The sequence below is a fragment of the Pipistrellus kuhlii genome, unplaced genomic scaffold (genome assembly GCF_014108245.1).
Source record: "Pipistrellus kuhlii isolate mPipKuh1 unplaced genomic scaffold, mPipKuh1.p scaffold_m20_p_20, whole genome shotgun sequence".
In the NCBI taxonomy this organism is placed as follows: Eukaryota; Metazoa; Chordata; class Mammalia; order Chiroptera; family Vespertilionidae; genus Pipistrellus; species Pipistrellus kuhlii.
The window spans coordinates 5,109,591-5,124,216 of NW_023425516.1; the positions used below are offsets into that span (position 1 = coordinate 5,109,591).

General features: G+C 56.8%; 1 protein-coding gene across 5 annotated transcripts in view; it reads right to left on the bottom strand.

Annotated features, from left to right (window-relative positions):
• Positions 1–2,975: 2,975 nt before the first annotated feature.
• The window catches only part of RPH3A (rabphilin 3A), an 82,681-nt gene continuing 71,030 nt past the window's right edge, over positions 2,976–14,626 (bottom strand). For all 5 annotated transcript variants that reach the window (XM_045585418.1, XM_045585420.1, XM_036449365.2 and 2 more), the window contains 7 exons: positions 13,816–13,925; positions 11,969–12,095; positions 9,049–9,105; positions 8,131–8,285; positions 6,597–6,678; positions 4,957–5,053; positions 2,976–3,305 (listed from right to left, as the gene is read on the bottom strand). In XM_045585418.1, coding sequence (XP_045441374.1) covers positions 3,175–3,305; positions 4,957–5,053; positions 6,597–6,678; positions 8,131–8,285; positions 9,049–9,105; positions 11,969–12,095; positions 13,816–13,925 — 759 coding nt within the window. In that variant the 3' untranslated portion in view covers positions 2,976–3,174. The remainder of the gene's footprint in view (positions 3,306–4,956; positions 5,054–6,596; positions 6,679–8,130; positions 8,286–9,048; positions 9,106–11,968; positions 12,096–13,815; positions 13,926–14,626) is intronic.

Here is a 14,626-nt window from a genome sequence, read left to right on the forward strand (position 1 = left end):
AGGAAATGAGGTGTCTTTTCAACTGCCCATGACTGAGTGGTGCTGGCGGCCTGGATTGCTGTGTTAAGAAGGATTCAGGCAAAAACCGGTTTGGCTCAGTGGATAGAGCGTCAGCCTGCGGACTGAAAGGTCCCGGGTTCGATTCCAGTCAAGGGCATGAACCTTGGTTGGGGGCACATCCCCAGTAGGGGGTGTGCAAGAGGCAGCTGATCGATGACTCTCTCATCAATGTTTCCAACTCTCTTTCTCCCTTCCTCTCTGTAAGAAAACCAATAAAATGTATTAAAAAAAAAAAAAAAAAAAGAAGAAGAAGGATTCAGAGGCTGCTAGGAGGCTCCGTGGGAATGATGCTGTATCGATTAGTGATGTCTGCCATGAGCAGAGGGAGAGAGTGGCAACAAGTGTCCTCTGCCATTCCCAGGAGGCCTGGATGGCTGTCATGGGCACCTCTCTCCACCTGGTGGCCGTTAGGTGAATTGCAGAAAAAAACCAACAGGATGTCAGGGCCGTGGTTTGCCAAGTCAGAATGGAGGTGGGAACAGACATCAACCAGGAAATATTTTGATCCACAGCAGGTGGATTAACCAGTCAGTGTTCTGGTGGGCAGAGCTTGGGTAGACTGAAAAAACATCTCCCCAGGGGATCCCGTTATGCCGCCTGCTGCCCCAACACTGGGAACCTCCCTTTGGGGGGGACAAGACAAGGAACTCGTTTCGAGCGTGGCCTGTCGGGTGGAAATGACTGTTCCTTCTGGGAGGAAACCAACATTCTGGATGCATTCCCCCCCCCCCCCCCCGAGCGCGCTGGGGATGGGGGACAGTGGGATCAGGGATCCAGCTGGGAAGTTTGTTACCTACTCAGCTCACTTTTGGGACCTGGAGAACCTCGAGGGAGGGGCCCCTGGGAAGGCTCCTTGCAGGATGGAAGGTGCTGGAATACAAAGGAGGCACTCGATGATCTCATTGGTGTGAATCAACCCTCGAGGAGCACCCACAGGGAGTCCCCGATCTAGGACCTAGCTCCCCCCACCCCCCCCCAGACTGGGCTTTGGATTACTCACCAGGTGGGTGAGTGAGCTGACAGCTGTCACGTTATCTGAGCCCACAACCAGGTGGGACTTGCCCCCAAGGCGGGGCTGACAGGGAGAAGCTGAGGATGCTGACTGCCTGGTGGGTGGGCGCACACACAGAGTCCTTGTCTAAGAGGCTGTGGGGTGAGACCAGTGGCCTTGAGCCTACCTGCCCAGGCTGACATCCATGGAAAGCAAGCTCCACGTGGACAGAGACCACGTCTTCCGTATGGAACGTAGTAGATGCTCATTAAACATCGCCCCTCAGGCCGGAGCTGTTTCCTGGCGGGAGAAGGAACCCCGGGAACCAGAAAGGAAGAGTGCAGGCCGAGGAGCTCATGGATATTCCTACTTTATTGTTGGCTACATCATCACAGAGAAAGGCGGGGGGGGGGGGGCGCGGTTCGGGGCTCTGCATGCACCAGAGGGCGTGTGTGTACACGAGGCTGGGGGGGGGGGGCGGTTACATCTGGGGGAGGGGGGAGCCGAGAGAGTGTGCGCCTGGGCTGCGGGCACCGGGAGCTCGCTGCATGCTGGTTCCAGCGCCAGTGCCAGCGCCAGGCTCGGGCGGGCGGCAGCCAGCATGCTTTCTCCGGAGGGCAAACCGTGGGCCGCGGAGGGTCAGGGGCCGAGGGCAGCCAGGAAGCTGTTGGCCATCTGGGGGCAGGCGGGGAACGGGGTGTTCGGGAACCAGGGGCTCCCCACGAACTGTGCGGAGAGCCGGGGGCGGAGAGCCTGGCCAGGGACAGTGGAAAGGCGCGCGTTTCCGGAAAGAGGGCGTTGGCGTGTCCGTCTCGGATGAGGGCGGGCGGGGTCGCTGCTCACAGGGGCCAGCGCGGCACCGAGGGAGCTGGGAAACACCAAGGCCGCCCGGACCCGGCCTCCGATGGGGACTGCCTGACGCACGGCTCCTCCTCCTTCGGAAGCAGTTTTGGTAAAGGGCCAGACCGGGTGGTTCCAATGGAACCAGAGCCTTTGGCACCGGCACTGTCACACTGACGTTTTAGACCCACGGTGGTGGTGGTGGTGCGTCCCTCCAGCACACGGGAGGGTGTGAGAGACAGAGACAGGGACAGAGATTTGGGGCGATTCGGGGTGAGACGCAGGCGCGCGAGTCAAAGCAGCCGAGTCCGAGTGTCGGGGACAGGGGTCGAGGGTCCACTGAACTGAGAGCAGAGGAAGGAGGAACCGATGCTGGAGGAACCAGGGAGGTCCCCACTCCTCCCTGCTCCCTCCAGACTGATCGTCCCCGATCTAGGACCTAGTCCGTCCCCCCCTCCCTCCCACTGATTGTCCTCTGGGCTTTGGCTTCCAGGCGCCTCCTGCGCCCACTGGGGGAGGCCAGGGGCTGAGAAAGCCCTCCTCGGCTGCTTACACAGTGCCCACAGCCGGCCCTCCGCCCGAGGCCACTGGCAGTGCCCGCAGGAGAGTGGGCACTCCGAGGAAGCAAGGGTGTGCCAGTTTCTCCATGATTGCTGGCCTGGCCGGCGGGAGGAGTGAGGGGGGAGGCTGTGTTAGGGTGCTTTCTGCTTTTGCTATTGAACCCCTTAGAGAGGGAGGGGAGAAGGGGAAAGAGACGGGGGTGGAGGGGGACAGAAAGCTGGGAGCCTGGAAGCTTCATGTTGCCCCCGTCCAGGGTCCCCACAGCCGTGTCCAGTGCTGACCGCCGAGGGGACACACAGACGCGACACAGGGAACGGGTGTGTAGGTGCCCGCCCGTTCGAGGCCAGGGCGGCTCAGACAGTCCTACACGACGGCGGACGTCTGTGACTACCCAGACCGGAAGGTTGTTCAAGGAGCAGCCTCCTTGTAAGGATCTCCCATCCCTGTCCCGACGGCTCCATCCCAGCGGGGCCTGGATGGAGGGGCTGCCTCACAGCCTGGCAGCCTCAGCCTGGCAGCCTCAGCCTGGCAGCAGCATCGCGGGGGGCGGAGTAGTTCTTTGGCGGCAACACCCGAGGTGAAGGGGACCCCAAAAGCAGGTTCAGAGAGGGCGGCAGGGGAGGGGTGGGGGGCATTCAGGGGAGAGACCAGAGTGCAGTGGGCCGCAGGGCAGGCTGGGGGAGGGGGGACCTGGGCACAGAGCTAGGGAGCTGGGCGCCATCCTAGTCGCTGGGCACGTGGTTCTCGTTCTGGAGCTGGTGCCAGCGCTCGATCTTCTTGTCCTTGTTCTTCAGACACTCGTACCAGTGTTTCAAGCGCTCTCCCTTGGCCGAGATGCCCAACTGGCAGCCGCCTGGGGGACACGGGCAGAGAGGGGCGGGGGTCAGCCTGGAGGGACTCAGTTCTGGACCCAAGACTGCAGCCACACAGTGAGCCCCTCCCGCGCCTGGGCATCCGTGCCCCGCGGGTGGGTGTTTCTGTGTTGTTACTCCTGCCTCTCCGCCCGCAGGCCACCTGCTCTCGAACCTGTCCTGGCTCCTACCGACACACCATGCTGTCTGTGTTTGAGGACCGGCCACAGATCACTGCGCACCCACAGAGACCGACCTCCCCAGGACTACTCCAACCATGAAGACAGAAGAGAAGCAGTCCAGAGATGGAAGACGCTGACGACGCCTTGCCATACTAGCAGTCAGCAGCTGTGTATCACTGCAGGTTGCCCAGGACCAAACCAGAGAGGGTTGGACCTGCATTTCCACCATTTGCCCACCATCCAGAACTGAAATATCATGGCTGACAGGTACACATAAGGAACTGTTTGACATTGAAATTGGGTCTCAAAAGAACCGGTGGCCCAGAAAAAAAGCTCACTACAGACTGATTCATATGCCTTTCATCATAACGATTATTGCTTGTCTCATTTTTTATTCTTATAAGTATATTTCCAGTAGGACATGATCTCACTCATCTGGGGGAAATGGTGAACAACCTAGATGGATGAACAAGAACAGACCCAGAGATAAGGAGCCATGGGTCAGACTGTTGGACCTCAGAGGGAGGGTAGGGATAAAAGGGAGAGATCAACCAAAGGACTTGTGTGCACACATATGAGCCTAACCAGTGGTGAAGGATAATAGGGGGGTGGAGGCATGAGTGGGGGGGGGATTGGAATGGGGGGCTGACGACAAATATGTGATACCTTAATCAATAAAGAAATTAATTTTTTTTTTTTAAAAAAAGAAAGATATCAACCTCCCTCTATTGGTGAAAACACATCATCAGTTTCCAAAGAGTTACTTCCATCGCCCGCTCCATCCTTTGCTCAAGCTGTGTCCCTGGCCTGGAGTTCCTTCCCCCCTCCATCTTTTTTTTTTTTTTTTAAGAAAAAAAAATGTTTTTATTGATTTTTTTTATAGAGAGAGAAAGAGAGAGTGAGAGAGAGGGATAGAACATCAAGAGGAGAGAGAGAAACATCATGGATCGGCTGCCTCCTACACGCCCCCTATTGGGGATGGAGCCCACACCCCGAGCATGTGCTCTGACTGGGAATCAAACTGGCATGGCTTTTTGGTCAACCACTGAGCCACACTGGCCGGGCTCCCCATCCATCTTTAGTGACCGTCCTTCCTCCGTATGTGGAGGCCGACTGGGAAAATCAGAGCCTTCACCCTGGACTTGCACATGGCTTAAGGAGACATCCTTTGCACCCCATTTTCTGCGAAGCCACAGGCTCTGTGCTCTGTGATATAACCATCCTGCCGGAGGCGACCTGTTCGGCAAAGAACCAATCGTGGCCCAATCTTCCCAACTCCGTGAGCTCTCTCACGTAACCGCTTCTCAAACTGGACCCAAGCAGGGACCGTGGTTTCTGACTCAGTGTTTGGATGACAGGTGCCAAGAAAGGAGGACTCTCCCCCCCCTCTCCCTCCTCCCCCCTCCCCCCCCCCCCCCCCGCAGGCCTGGGAGGACAGAGGCAGGGTTCGCGGGGAGCTGGGAGCACGCACCGATGTAATCGTTGGACTTGCCGATGTCATAGTCCCAGACCGAGATGTCCAGCGACTTCTTGGCCAGGTCGCTGTGCTTGATGTCATAGAAGAACTCCTGGAGGCAAGAGAGGGGGGTGGGCGTGAGTGAGAGGGTCCCCCAGCCTTTGGCATCAGGAGCTAAGAGGCCAAGTTCAAGGGGTTCACGGACCAAGGAAGGCCCCTGAAGTAGGCGTCCTGGGGACAAGGGGGCCCTCCCTCTCTGAGCCTCTATTCCAGGTCTGACAATCCCTCTTCTTTCTTCCTTTTTTAAATCCTCACCTGAGGATACTCTTTCCATTGATTTCCAGATAGAGTGGAAGGGTGGGGGGTGGAGGGGAAAAGAGAGAGAGAGAGAGAGAGAGAGAGAGAGAGAGAGAGAGAGAGAGAGAGAGAGATTTATGTGCCTCCCAAATGCACCCCTACCAGGGCTGCAACGGAAGTACGTGCCTTTGACCGGGAATTGAACCCATGACCCTTCGGTGTGTGGGCCGATGCTCCAACCACTGAGCAATACCAGCCAGGGCGTGACAATCCCTTTCCAACAAATACTCTGCATCACGAATCTCCTGAGCCCTGCAATTCTCTTTGCAGTGACTGTTAGGACCGGGAAAGCGGGTGGAGTTTGCCAGAGAGCTGGTCCCGGCCGAGTTTCCCTGGAGGCCGAGGGCCGTGGGTTCAGGCCTTCCACGTGGGTGGGCCTCCCTGGCCGCCATCACTGAGAGACCCCAGGTAGCTGAGGGGACTGAGGCCGGCATGGGCAACAGGTGCTCATGCTTCCCATGTTTTAAAGAAAACGAATATGAATATTCATGAACATATTATGTTTTGTGAAATATTCATGTAGCATACTATATTGAAATGCCTTACATCGTAGTTAGGCTGTTTCCAATTTTTCATGATCATTAATGACATGATGAGAGGCACGCTTGTGGCTAAACCATGCGTACACCCATGATGACTTACCGGGATATCCCAGTAAGTGGGGATATCCCAGAAGTGGGTTTGAAAGGGCTTGACTGTCGTGCTAAGAAGTTAGGGAGTCACTGTTGGGTTATTTACTGTAAGCAAGGGGCTGACCCATTCAGATTCATGTTTTACAAAGCCCATGTGGAGGTGACGGGGGGAGGGGGGGAGGTGTCTACTGCAATAGTCCTAGCGTGACACACCAGGGCCGAAGGCAAGGCAGCAGCAGGGAGAACATGGAGGAAGGAGCTGTTTGCTGAGCATCTGAACGGCAGTGTGGTGAGCTGGGTGGGTGAGGGAGGGAGGGAGAGGGTGCCGCCCGCTGGGTGGATGGTAGCGGGCATCACTACTCTAATGTATCTGCTCAGGTTTCAGCACTACAGCCTGTGAGAGCTGGTGACCTTACTGGAGGTGATTTCATTCATTCTCTCTTCAAACTCCACTTCCTGCCAATGGCATGCCTCGTTGACAGGTGTTCATCTTAGGCTTGATTCCTCCCAGGAACAAGAAACCCATCCCCTCTCCCCGAGACCATTCAAGCTGGTGTATGAGAGGAAGCACAGTCTTGGTGTGCCCGATGGCATTCTGGCGGGGAGTGTGTGCGACGCTCACGCCGTTGACATTCCACAGCACGACCAAGACCGGGGCAGCCTTACCTCGTTAAATTCAGGATTCAAGGTTTTCCTCTTAATCTGAGTCTTGTGTTTGGCCTTCTTCCCCATGTCTGGTTTCAGCCAGCTGAAGGGAGACACGAGAGGCTGTTATGAGTGGAAGTTCAATGAGTAAGAACAGCCCCTGGAGGACCCCAAAGGCTCCTTCCGGTGTCGGGGGCGGGGCGGTCACTGGTGAACACACGAGAGAGTGAGTCAGCGTTAACGATGACCAGGATGCCTCCAAGTCTCTGCTTGATGCTGGGCGCGGCACTCAGCACCTGAGGTGCACGTGTCCCTCCACAAACCCTGGACGGCAGAACCACGGCCACCCGCTTTACCTACAAGGAGACTCAGGGTCCAGAGAGGTTGAGACAGGTGCCTCGGGTCACACAGCAGGGGCTGAGCCCAGCTGCTGCATCTGGAGCCTGTGCTCTTAGCCAGGACTTGCTCTCAGAGGACCAAATTGAGACCCTGATGCTGTGCCCGGTATTTTACCATCCATCACCCCCCGGATGGCCCCAACGCCAGGGGAGAGGCCCTGTGTGTAGACGTGCTCCTTCTTGGAAATAAGTGGAACTATTGTCTCCACCTTACCAACGAAGAATCCGAGGCTCAGAGAAGTTAAGTAACTTGCTTAGAGTCACACAGCTAGCAGTTTCCAGAGGTGAGGAGGGGAGGGTTTGAACCTCATGTCTGATTCGAGGGCCGCTATGAGAATGTGCCTGGTGGACCTCCAACTACAGGGGCATCACCCACCCAGGCCCCAGCGGCTGGGCTTGGAAGCCAGGCCATGTTGGTGCCACGCCCACGCCCCCAGCTGACAGCCAGATGTGGTGGGGACACTCTGGCAGGCCCACTCTGCAGGGGTGGGACCAGGGAGGGGAGGTGGCATGGGGCCTAAGGACTTCCCTGACAGTCTTGCTGAACTTGTGTCTAGGAAGCTCCTGCTCATCCCTCCTCACTAGGGCCAGACTTGGGGCTCTCTAACAGCTCTCCATGTACCCCAACTCTCCCGCCTCCCCTCACCCAGCATTTCCTTTCATGAAATCCTCGGCTGTGTAATCCCACCGCGGATTTTTCTCAGAGGACCCCGACTAACAGATGACAAAGTCTCTTTTCTCCCCCACGGAGAGTGAGATCACAGGAATCACCCCGAAGTCTAAGGCCTTTTATCGGAGCGTTTCCAGCCTGAATCTGGAAAAAGGCCGGATTGCCTGTCGGATCCCGGGGCTCTGGACGGCTGGAGGTGCGTGTTGCTCATTCTGAGGGGCTGCAAATGGGGTGACTGTGACCTCGCCACAGGAGGGAACAGTCACAAACCTTTCATAGGGGCGCATGACACACCGTGTGACTGTGGGACTCCAGCCTCACACGTCAGCCGGTTCTGTCCTCTGTCTCGCTGTGTGGCCGTGGGCAGGCTCGTTTCCCTCTCTGGGCCTCAACGTACAACAGTCTCAGGGAAGCTCTCTGGCTCCCCATTTGCCAGGACCTAGAGCCCCCTCTGGGGCCCACTCACGGTCCCGAGGCACTGACTCACAGTTTGACGAACGGGTCCGAGTAGCCGTTGGCGTCCATGGCGGCCAGGTGCACGCAGCGTATGATGCCCACGATGAGGCCTCCCTGCTGGGTGCTGTACATGAGTGACACCAGGATCTTGCCGCGCTCCTCTATGTCTCCGATGCGCTCCACCTGCTGCAAGAGGAGGAGAGGGCGCGTGAGCCCGGAGGGGAGCAGGCCAAGCCCCTGGATGGGGGCCTTAGGGGAGGGCCGTGGGCAGAGGGAGGAGCTGGGCCAGCGCTAGTGCCGTCAGCACCATGGACAGCGGATCCCGACCTCTAGGGAGGGGCGGATGCGGAGGGTCAAGGGGACAGACAGCCCTGGGGACTGGTCTGGGCACAGGTCCGTGGTTTTACTTCAACAGAGACACAGGTAGAATTTGATCCTGGTCAGTGACTGCCCCAACTCTGACCCAGGACTGAGCCTTGACCCTGGCCTGGCCTGATCCCTGACTCCCCTGATAGAATGTGGTCCCTGGGGTTGCACAGAGACCCAGCCTGAGGGGCCTGGGCACCCAGAGCTCAAAGAGCCTCCGTCCATCCATCCCCACGGAGAGAGGTGGCACGGCTCCGTCCTGCAGAAGCACCGCAGGGCCTCTGCCAACGAGGCCAACTCAAGGCTGTCCCTGTGGGAGAGGATGGGGCCTCCCTGACCTCGGGCTCCGGGTGTGGCCAAGGGGACAGCCCTGGGGACTGGTCTGGGCGCAGGTAAAGTTTGCATAACATGAACCACTGGTTTTACTCCACCTGCTGTCATATCCTAACGCCGTGAGCAAGGCAGTTCTCACGGGAACCAGCAGGCAGGGGGGTTTGCGAGAAAGAGCAGGGGTGGGGCCGGGGAGGAAAGAAGAGGGAGGGGCCGGCCCCCGATTGGGGCGTCCACATCGCTCGGTGCTCACCTCCTCCTCATAGAGGGCCATGCCGCGGGCGGACCCGGTGGTCCCGGCGCGCTTCATCTGGAAGGAAGCAGAAAGGACATGTAACGTCGTCTGTGGGACTCATCTCCCATCTCCCTCCACAGCAAGGACAAGTTGCCCCACCCCTCCGTTAGCATCAGAGCCAGGAGGACAGGTTTTCAGAGCATCCAGCTTTCTCCCTTTCAGCTAAAGTCTGCATAACAGGAACCACTGACAGACGGTGTTAGTGCCTGTGATGCAGGCGGTATGCATTGCCCCATTTTACAGTGGAGGGCACGGTTGTTAAGCCCCGTGCCCCAGGCCGCACAGCCAAGAAGCGGCAGAGCGCTCGTGCATAAAACCGGCAGGATTTGATCTGCTCGGTGGCCGTGGCCATGGCCGTGGCACAGGGGGCCTGGGGTCGGGCCAGCACATGCTTCTTCCCCTGAAGCTCCTAAGGTCCTTTGGGGGGGACTCTAAGGCTCTAGGGCAGTGGTCAGTCAGCAAACAGCGGCTCTCGAGCCGCAGGTTGCTGCTCTGTTGACTCATGAGTTTGCCGACCACTGACCTAGACTCTCGATCCCAATCATTACAGGCTGCTGTTGTTCCTTGTGATGAAGCCCCTCTCCCAGTGGTCGGCAAACTCATGAGTCAACGGAGCGGCAAACAGACCGATGCTCCGGGGAACACAGCGTGAAGACAGCTGGTTAAAGATGACCTCACACTTTACAAATGAGGAGGACTGAGGTCGGGGGGAGGGAGGCACAGCCCCGATGTGGCCCCTGGCCTTGGTGGGGCCACGGGGAAAGTTGGTGGTGGGGAGCAGAGGGCGCAGAGTGAAGGAGGATGATCAGGGAGGTCCGTGGCCACCATGGCCTCTGTCCATCGTCCTGCCAGCCCCACACAACCAGGGCCAGCTGCATCCATCACAGCAGGACGGGCAGGCCCAGGAGCGGGCAGCTCAGGCGGTGGCCTGGCCACTGTCCTGGCCACCTGGACCCCTTGAGGGCAGGAAGGAAGCGGGAGCTGAGGAGCCGCTGTTCCTGGGCTGAGCCCAGAGGAAATGTGCCCTCCCTGGCCGTCCTCTGAGTTTTCTTTGGAGCCTGGCGTCCGGTGAACACTCCTCCTTGTGGCTTTCCTCATTGGGTCTGGTTCCTTCGCCTGTGCCACACACACACACACACACACACACACACACGGCGCGGCACACGGGTATTCCATGCTCGGGCCAGCCATATCTCACACACACACACACACACACACACACACACACATGTACAGCACATGCACACGGGTATTCCGTGCTTGGGCCAGCCATATCACACACACACACACACACACACACAGCATGGCACACGGGTATTCTGTGCTCAGGCCAGCCATATCTCACACACACACACACACACTCACACACACACACACACACATACACACATGGCATGGCACACGGGTATTCCGTGCTCGGGCCAGCCATATCTCACACACACACACACACACACACACAGCAAGGCACACGGGTATTCCGTGCTCAGGCCAGCCATATCACACATACACACACACACACACGGCGTGGCACACGGGTATTCCGTGCTCGGGCCAGCCATATCACTCTCACACACACACACACACACACACACACAGCATGGCACACGGGTATTTTGTGCTCGGGCCAGCCATATCTCACACACACACACACACACACACACACACACACACAGCATGGCACACGGTATTCCGTGCTCGGGCCAGCCATATCTCACACACACACACACACACACACACACACACATGTGCACATGGCGTGGCACACGGGTATTCCGTGCCCGGGCCAGGCACCTGGGGGAGGTTGCTATAGGCTCCCCCTCGGCCTGCCACGGCTTCCCCGTGGGCAGCTGGCCCTCTGCCTGGGGGCTGGTGCGCTGGCAGCGCGGGAGACCCGGGCTCTGGCTGCCCGGGAGCACGGCCCCGGATTCACGGCGTGACCTTGGCAGCACACTCCCCTCTCTGGGCCCGAGGTGGCCTTCGTGCCGCAAAGGGCAGGTTGGATTATGTCTGAACGTACAGATGGCTGGTCCCGCCCTGCCCCACCAGGCCGGGATCTCCCATTGGTTCTGAGCTGTAGCCCCATTGGAGAACCTCAAGTTGGTTTTTATTCCTTCTCAAGGGGCCAGAAGCACGTCTAACAAGAAAGTCCTCAAGCTTTACGAGTACTCTCCCATGAATCCTTAAAAGCCCTGAGGGAATGGATACTCTGATAACGTCCTGGTTTACAGATGGAAAACCAGAGCCCCAGGAAGCTGAGTTAAGTTGGCCCGGGTTCTATGACAAGTGGCAGAGCCAGGACTCGAACCCAAGGACTCTGGGTCCAGAGTCTGCGCTCTCAAGCACTGAGCTATCCCGCTCCCCTGCTCATCCGCACGGGGCTTCCTGCCTTCATGAGTGACAGGTGGGCCAGGCAGTATTACTCCTGTAAGAACAGCAGGTAACCGTTTATGAGTGCTCTCTAAGGATCGGAGGTTCTGTTCTGATTGTGTCTCTCACGCAGACTCCCCACGAGGCAGGTCCTGTTATCACGCCCACGGACAGACAAGGAGAGCTGAGGCTCAGAGCCGCTCAGACCCTTGGCCGAGGCCAGGGAGCAGGGGAGAGTAGCAGACCTGGGCTTTGAACCCGGGCCGGCCACACGGCCTCACCACTCCGCCCGCCCCAAGGTCACCGCAGAGGACTCTGACGGTCAGAGAGGAGGTGATGCTGGCCGCGGGCTGGTCAGAGGCAGGGACGGGACACCACGCGGAAGCTCTGGCCTGAATTCTTCACGCCCCTCTCAGCGGCTGTCCTGGCAGGCACCCTGCGGGCCCCGAGGGAGGCAGCACCCCCAGAGCTCTTTCCCGCCCCCATCGCACCCCCAGGGGGAGGCACTCACCGGGATCACGCGCTCGAGGCAGATGTTGAAGTTCTTTCTTTGGTTGGATTTCAGCTTCTTGAGGGAGAATCTGGTCTCACCGATAAACTCGTTATGGCCAAATTTGTCCTCATCACAGACAGAGATCCTGCGGTCCCCAGAAAGGGTGGGGAGAGAAAAAGAGCTGTGAGGGATGCTGGCCACGAACGTGTAATGTGCATGGTAGCGCTTCCATTTCCTATTTGTGGAGCACAAGGCCAGGCGTGTGTTTGTTTCCTAAAGACTGAGTGCCAGGCCCGGGCCAGGGGGCTCCGTGGGTTGGAGTCACTCTGTACACCAAAAGGTTGTGGGTTTGACCCCTGGTTGGGCCTGTATGGTAGGCAACTGATCAGCGTTTCTCTCTCTCTCTCTCTCTCTCTCTCTCTCTCTCTCTCTCTCTCATCAATAAGAACATACCCTTGGGTGAAGATTTTTTTAAAAAAGATTGAGTAGTGGGTTCATGGATGTTTGTTCCATTATAATCTACAGTTTTCTGTGTATTTGTAATATTTATTCATGAACACATTTTAAAAAATCTGTAATCAATCCATTCTGTGGAAAACGCTGAAGCAGTGAAAATGATGGAGATCTAAATGTTCCTCGTGGCTATGACTCTAAGACAGATCGCTAAGAGAAAAGGAAGGTTCCGGATGCACAGCATGGAACTGTCCAAGGTGCCAACACGGATCTGAGAATGCACGTGCTGGCGGAGGGAGGATGCCGACCCCGGCGGGGGGCGGGGACTAACGGAAGGGGGGGGGGGGTTCCTTCCTCTATCATAGTCTACATTGAATGTATCCTGTATCACGAATACAATTTAAAACGCAGTGCGAGACAACATTGTAGAAGATAAGATGCATCCACATATGGTTAAAACAGCCTGATTAACAGGACGGTCCATTTTTAAAAGTATGTTTTCACTGATTTTATTTATTTATTTTTTTTGAGAGAGAGAGAAAGGGAGAGGGAGAGAGAAGTAAACACATGAACGAAGTAGAAACGTCATGGTCAGCTGCCTCCTGCACACGCCCTATGGGGGATGGAGCCCACCCCCCGGGCATGTGCCCTGACTGGAAATCAAACTGGCAACTTCTTGGTTCCTGGGTCGATGCTCAGTTGCAGAGCTACACCGGCTTGGCATGATGGTCTATTTTTTTAAAGCACTTGATTTCATAAGAAACTTTTGCAAGCACACATAGACACACACACACACACACACACACACACACACACTCACACCCCCCAGATGCCCAGGCACCAAGACATTAAGAGTTTCACGTAGGCCGAAACCGGTTTGGCTCAGTGGTAGAGCGTCGGTCTGCGGACTGAAAGGTCCCAGGTTCCATTCCGGTCAGGGGCATGCACGTTGGTTGTGGGCACATCCCCAGTGGGGTGTGTGCAAGAGGCAGCTGGTCGATGTTTCTTTCTCATCGAGGTTTCTAGCTCTCTATCTCTCTCCCTTCCTCTCTGTAAAAAATCAATAAAATATACTTAAAAAATAAAGAGTTTCATTTAGATCAACCGAAGAACTTGTATGCATGCCTATAAGCAAACCCAATGGACGAAAAACTCGGGGGGAGGGCATGTATGGGAGTGAGGGCGGGTAATGGAAAGATATGTACACATATAATACCTTAATAAAAAAAATTTTAAGAAGTTTCACTTATTTGTATTTTTAGAAGTTCCTACCAGAAATACATATGGTTTCGTAGAAGTAAAAAAAAAAAAAAAAAAAAAAAAAAAAGACACTATGCAGACAGGTTTTAACGTGTGACCCGCACACACGTGCCAACCCGCCAGCCCCGCCCCTCGCGCCCGCCGGCCGGTACCTGAGGGTCTTGCGCTGCATGTCCTCGTCCGTGATGCCATGGTAGACGAGGGTCTCGTTCCAGACGGGGTTCCGGGTGTTCCGCAGGGTCTTTGTCCGAAGCTTGTTGGACTAGAGCCCAGAGACAGACAGACAGACAGACAGACACAGCCTCAGTGGGGGGCCAGCCCTGCAGTCACCCCCTCGGGGCTGATCTGGGGTGGGGGTAGGAGGAGTGACTTAGGAGACACTCCCTTTCGGAGTGCCCAGGAGCTCAGGGGCTCCCAAAGGCACGTCTCAGGGAGCGGGGGGCCTCTTCAGGGTGAAGCCACCACCAACGGGGCTGGACGCTGAGCCACCCCTCCCTCCAAAGCAGGCTCTCTCTTTGAACTTCCCATTAGGATTAAAAAGCAGTGCCATGGCTGGTGGTGTTCAGTGGTAAGAGCGTCAGCAGGTCCGATATCAGTCAAGGGCGTGTACCTGGACTGTGGGTTCTCTCCTCGTCCTCAGTCAGGGCACATGCGTGAGGCAACCAATTGATGTGTCCCTCTCACATAGATGTTTCTCTCCCTCCCTCCCTTTCACTCTCTCTGAAAAAGCAATGGAAAAATATATCCTAGGTGAGGATTACAAAAAGGAAAAGAAAGGGCCCTAGCCAGTTTGGCTCAGTGGATAGAGTGTCAGCCTGCAGACCGAAGGGTTCTGGGTTCGATTCCAGTCAAGGGCATGTACCTCAGTTGCAGGCTTCTCCCAGGCCCGGGTCCTAGCCGGGGATCGTGCAGGAGGCAACCAATCAATGCGTTTCTCTCACATCGATATTTCTCTCTGTCTTT